This window comes from Tachysurus vachellii, chromosome 10 (assembly GCF_030014155.1).
Source record: "Tachysurus vachellii isolate PV-2020 chromosome 10, HZAU_Pvac_v1, whole genome shotgun sequence".
NCBI classification, from domain to species: Eukaryota; Metazoa; Chordata; class Actinopteri; order Siluriformes; family Bagridae; genus Tachysurus; species Tachysurus vachellii.
Genome location: NC_083469.1, coordinates 22,164,293 through 22,170,292, shown reverse-complemented (window position 1 = coordinate 22,170,292; position 6,000 = coordinate 22,164,293). Strand labels below are relative to the sequence as shown.

The 6,000-nt window shown below is 40.3% G+C and overlaps 1 protein-coding gene across 12 annotated transcripts in view; it reads right to left on the bottom strand.

Moving 5' to 3' along the window:
• Positions 1-6,000, bottom strand: part of esrrga (estrogen-related receptor gamma a) — an 81,833-nt gene that overhangs the window by 63,591 nt on the left and 12,242 nt on the right. For 4 of the 12 annotated variants that reach the window (XM_060880311.1, XM_060880314.1, XM_060880312.1 and 1 more), the window contains exon 1: positions 3,692-4,130. The exons of 1 other annotated variant lie outside the window; for it this stretch is intronic. In XM_060880311.1, the coding sequence (XP_060736294.1) occupies positions 3,692-3,747 (56 nt within the window). In that variant the 5' untranslated portion in view covers positions 3,748-4,130. Of the gene's footprint in view, positions 1-2,851; positions 2,907-3,031; positions 3,113-3,687; positions 4,131-6,000 lie in introns of those variants that run through there. 7 more of the 12 variants (XM_060880315.1, XM_060880319.1, XM_060880323.1 and 4 more) reach the window with 4 other exon arrangements.

Genomic DNA, 6,000 nt, shown 5'->3' with positions numbered 1-6,000 from the left:
ATAATGAGCTCCTGTACATTTCTGTACCTGTGTATGTGTTTGTGTGTTTCAGCTCTGCTATATCTGTCTGGCTTTTGTGTGTGTGTGTGTGTGTGTGTTTGAGAGAGAGAGAGAGACAGAGAGAAAGAGAGAGAGAGAGAGAGAGAGAGAGAGAGAGAGAGAGAGAGAATCCAAAAAAAAAAAACACTTATTGCACCTTCGGAAACAAAAGGTCAAAAATATACACCCTGCCTTTTACTTTACAGCCTCCTTTTTTTTCCCCTTTTTCCCTCCAGAAAGACAGGACAGTGGTGTGGTGGGGGGTGGGGTGGGGGTAGTCGTGTTGGGGCGGCTGTGTCTCTTTTAACTCAAGTTAATTACCCTTGGAAAGCTTCAAACAAGGGGAAGTGGCAGAGTTGCGTCTCCTATAAGCAGGATAGCGTAAAGACAAAAGAGTGTCCAGACAGAAATCGACAAGGGGCTGCTGCCGACTCGTGCACACACACATACACACACACACACACACACACACACACACACACACACACACACACACACACACGCACACACACACGCACACACGGATGACACCTCACACGCAGGGGACCTAAAGAGAGCTGAATCAGTGCTCAAAAGCAGCAGTGCCAGCAACGCGCACACACACACACACACACACACACACACGTTTGATGGACAGAGAGAGAGAAAGAGAGAGAGAGAGAGAGAGAGAGAGAGGGAGGAAGAGTGAGAGAGGGAGAGAGAGAGAGAGAGAGAGAGAGAGAGAGAGAGAGAGAGAGAGAGAGGGAGGAAGAGTGAGAGAGGGAGAGAGAGAGAGAGAGAGAGAGAGAGAGAGAGAGAGAGAGCGAGAGAGAGAGAAATAAATCAGCAGTGTGCATATTGACATCATTTGACAGATGAATTAAGTAAATGATTTTATAAGGAGATTAAAAGGAATTTAATTTACGCAATCTCCTTTTATTTCTCTCTGATCCCTGCCCCTAGGGCTTTTATCCCTCTCCACCCATCCTTTTTCCCTCTGTCACACGGAAAAAGAAAGGTTGATGTAAGCGAAAAAAAATCAACTTTTCTTCTGCAAGGTCCAGTGCTGGTGTGAGCAGATGGAAAAAGCCCCAGCAGCACACGACTAAAGGGTAGAAACGCTTGAACAGCCCTGAATTCAAAATACACCAGGTTCAATTCAAATAACCTGAGCGTTAAAGAGAGACCTAAAGCGGCTCACGCTTCTCCAGTGGATTCAGTAACATCTGAGAATATTGTAGCCAATTGTACATTGTTTTAAAAATTTGGAAAGGAAAAAAAGATGAAAAGAAAAGGAAGGAAAAAAATGCAAAGAAATTATTATCTACAAAAAATGTCACTAAAAATTGCAGAGAATCGTTTAAAGATTATTTTATATTATTGTAAATGTTTTGAAATGAAGGAAGATTTAAGAGAATTTTTTTTTTTTCATTTTCCTGGAGCGTGAGAATAATAATAATAATAATAATAATAATAATAATAATAATAATAATAATAATAATAATAATAATATTTGAAGAAGAACCTTAATTGTGTGTGTGTTTGTGTGTGTGTGTGTTTTCCTTTTAAAAAAAGATCTACATTTTGAATGATTTTGAATTTCAACGTAAGACACATAAGAAAGTAGGACAATAACACACACACACACACACACACACACAAACACACACACAAAATAAACACAAAACACAGCAAGAAATTTTTTCAGAAAGAATAACTCGCTTTGCTGACAAGATTATCAAATTTGTCCAAACAGCAAATAAACAGAATCACATAATTTTCTGTTTAATTAAAACAAAAAAAGAAAGAAATGAAGAATGAATATTCTATTAGGGAAAATTCTGAATGTCCAAAAAACAACAACAAAAAAAAAACCGACTCTCAGTCCTACTTGGCAACACGCAGGTAAATATTAAAACTAGCATGCAAATGAAATGTACATGCGGGGCAGTAAGTGAGTGTAATTATGATAATAGCTAAACTGCCACTTGTTGTTATTACTAACATTAATAGTCTCATTAGAATAGCACCAGATAATTTGTATGAAAAGAAAAGATCAAACAGTGAGTAAGCAGCAAATGAGGGGAGGGAAGAAGAAGAAAAAAGGCTGAAGAAATGCGATAGTCTTATCTCAGAAATTTACTCTCGTAAGCATTAATCCAGTCAGTCGGCAGTGAAATGAACGTGCCGAAGGTAAAAAAAAAAAATAACGGGGATGAGATGTAAATAAAAATGCCTTCACATCACTCGCACTGAGAAACGAACAAAACAATGTGAAATAGCTGCAAGTCACTTCCTGTAGCTCCAAAAGTCTTCGATAAGTTTTAAATTAAAGCTTTTTTTTTGTTTTTTTCTTATTGTTTTTGTACTTTTTTATTTATTTATTTTTTGCAGTATCCTACTCGCAAGGTTGCAGGAGAATACACACATGACTAACGCTCGATTATTCCAAGCTCTGTACTCACACACTCCTCAGACCATTTAACAGCGTTCCAGGCCAGAGGTGAATCGTTTTTCTTTCTTTTCTTTCGTTTTAATTTATCAATGAATCTTTGAAATAATAAATCGCCATCGTTGCTTATTGATTAGACTTAAATGTGTGAGATGTATAAAACTGTCCCAAAGCTGTGGGGTGATTTCTTTCTTTCTTTCTTTCTTTCTTTCTTTCTTTCTTTCTTTCTTTCTTTCCTTCTTTCTTTCTTTCTTTCTTTCTTTCTTTCATTAATCTTTTTTCAGATTCATAGCTTCAAATCACAAACATTCACAAACAAAATGTCTTTTAGCATAACAAATTCAAACACAGCTTTAGTAATTATTAATTAAGAATACTCACTTAAGATTAAACAACAAAAATTTCCCCAGAAAGTTTAAGGTGACATTTCTTCACGCTGTCAGAGAAGAAAGAAGAAAAGAAGAAAAAAATTAGCATGACATCGCCACAACTGATTGATAGATCACTTTATCAGACACGGAGCAAGACAGAGCTGGAGAGCAGCCACTTCCTCCCACTTGCCCCCTCTTGTCGTTCGTTCCGTCTTTTATCTCTCCCTCGTTCTTGGTCCTGCTCTCAGAGTCAGTGTGCTGTCTTTAATGCCTCGCTCGGGCCACATGCGGGGAGACTGGTCTGCAATTTAAGCCCTCCTGCCACCTAAGACCACTTTCTCTCTCACTCTCTTTCTGTCTCATGCACCCTCATCCCCTCCTCCTTCCTTCCTTCCCTCCTTCCTTCCTTCCTTCAACTCTCCGTCATTCACACTCCCATCTGTCAAGCAACGTCCTGCAAACTAAACAAATGCACTGACCGCTCCGATTTATTCCCTTAATACTAGTTTCGACGAATATTCTACAAACAGAGCAGGTAAGCCGTCCTACTTAGAAGTACCGGCACTCTCTCTCTCTCTCTTTCTCTCTCTCTCTCACACACACACACACACACACATACTCACACACTCAGACATACCCATGCACACTACCTGACAGCCACAACAATCTTGTGTTCAGCTCCTCAATGACATGAACTACAGGTAATACACACACACTGTTGTCAGTACACACACACACACATATGTATACATACATATATATATATATATATATAAACACACACACAAGCATGAGCCACAAACATGGAAAGCATTCGAGCAGAAAGAAGAAAGATGTAAAATTTACCTACTCTTGTTCAGAGTGTAACGAGAAACACTCAGCCATTGAAAGTTCTACTGAATCCATTGGCACTCAGGGACCATCGTTCGAACAAGCGCTTCTATAAATCAAAGTTTCTCTCTATCTGTCTCTCTCTCTCTTTATTTGTCCCCCTCTCTTTCTCTCTCTCACTCACTCCCTCTCTCTCTCCTCCTCTTGCCGTCCCGTCACTCGAGCGGTGCAATTAACAGGAAGCGTTCTCCCAGTGACAAGCCTATAGGCACAGCCAGTTGGGACCAAAAGCTCTTGCACTCTTCTAATCAAGGACTTAAAGCCACGATTGGTGCTCATGAATATGAAGCAAGGCTTTGCATATGCAGCCCCCCCCGAACCCGTCCTCGTGCCAGATTGGTGTCTGCGCAGCCAATTGGAGCCGGACAAGAGACTGTGTGTGCGAACGGAGAGATCGAGCAGAGGGAGAAGGGGAGGGGACGAACCAGGCCGAGCCAGTGAGAAAGAAGGAGGAGATAGAAAGAGTGACAGAGAGAGAGAAAGAGAGAGAGAGAGAGAGAGAGAAGGGGGGTGTATAATGAGACAACAGAGAGATAGATATATGGAGAAAGAGGGGGATTTAAAGAGGCAGTGCATGTCTCTCCAGCAGCACTGCTTATCGGCTCGTGCTGTCAAGCCTGGAGATAAAGTCGCTCACTTTGTTGATACAAAACATTGTAAATGAAGCTTTAAAAATAATTAAGACGTGACAACTCCTGTGGGTGGGTGGGTGTGTGTGTGTGTGTGTGTGTGTGTGTTTGATTGACAATAGTGAGATTTCTTCTTAAGAACTTATCTTGTAAAACTGTTGGTGACTGATGTTCAGCACCGTGCGACGGACAGTGTGTGTGTGTGTGTGTGTGTGTGTGTGTGTGTGTGTGTGTGTGTCTGTCTAAGAGAAGGCATCCACACCACACTGGACATATAACACATGGGGGTTGAACCATAAGAAAAGATCAAAGACTCCCCTTTGTTTTGGAAAGATTGGGATGCATTTGTCCAGTTCTCTCTGCTCCTAAAAGTGTGTGTGTGTGTGTGTGTGTGTGTGTGTGTGTCTCCACACTCGCTGTATTTCCAGCAGCAGCAGGGAAGATATTGCCAAGCTCTCAGAGCTGCACAATTCCCCACTGATAAGAAAATTCAGGTGCCGTGCTGAACAGCTAACTATTGTGTCTGCTCCGCCATGCTGCTTTAACAAATCATCTCCGGCCTGCACCTTTAATATCCCAGAAACACATTCTCAAAAAAGAAAAATGAAATGACATCAGATCAATTTTCACTCTTATCTGACAGGGTTTGAGTCCTGATTGATTTAAAATCATCAGTAAATAATAGTTCCGATTTTTTTACTGAATCCAAAAGTGTAAAGTTTTTTGTAATAGCAGAGTAAATGTGTCTGAGTTAAAGTGTGGAATCATCAGCAGTGTTGGAAAAACACATGATATTTAAGTAGATATGTATCTTATCATCATCATCATCGTCGTCGTCATCATCATCATCATCATACAGAAGTCATGAACGAAGCCTAAAACACCCTAATTTTATTCAGGTCATCAAAAAAAAAAAAAAACTCCATAAATAATAAGAGAAATGATCATTCAACATTTCCCTTGATTTAAAAAAAATATGTATAAACAGTTAATATTTTATTTCAGAAAGGAATAAAAAGACATAAGGGTTCTGCTAGAGCTGGAGGACACGGGATGTCTGAAAAAGGCATTTTAACACGTGCACAGAGCTAATTTAACTTAACTTCAGAAAAGTTACTTTGACTAATGTATTCACATTGTATTCGCACACAATGGATTCTCCACCTGACAAATGCAAAAGCTGCTGGTCAAAACAATATAGAACAGCAGCACTACATTTCCAACCTGACTTAATATTTGCACTGTGTCAAACAGAAAAGAACGAGAGAGAGAGAGAAAGAGAGAGAGAGAGAGAGAGAGAGAGAGAGAGAGAGAGAGAGAGAGAGAGAGAGAGAGAGAGGCGCGTCTGAAAGGCAAGAGGAGGAATACCTGCGCTGTGTAAAATCCCTCGGGAGCGCCAAACATTCCTCATATTAAGATGTGTGTGGATCAAACAGCAAAGAGAACGCGCAAGCAGCCCGAGCTGAGACACAGACTAGATCTCTGTAAAGAAGGAGAAGAAGAAAAAAAACGTTTTTTTTCCTTTGTTCAGTTGAATTTAGTTGTCCTGAAACCTTGTGGTGTAAACGGTACGAGAGTAAACTTTCAGCCACATTTTCAAGCTTGTGGAAAAATAGAGGACCCTCAGAAACAACGATCC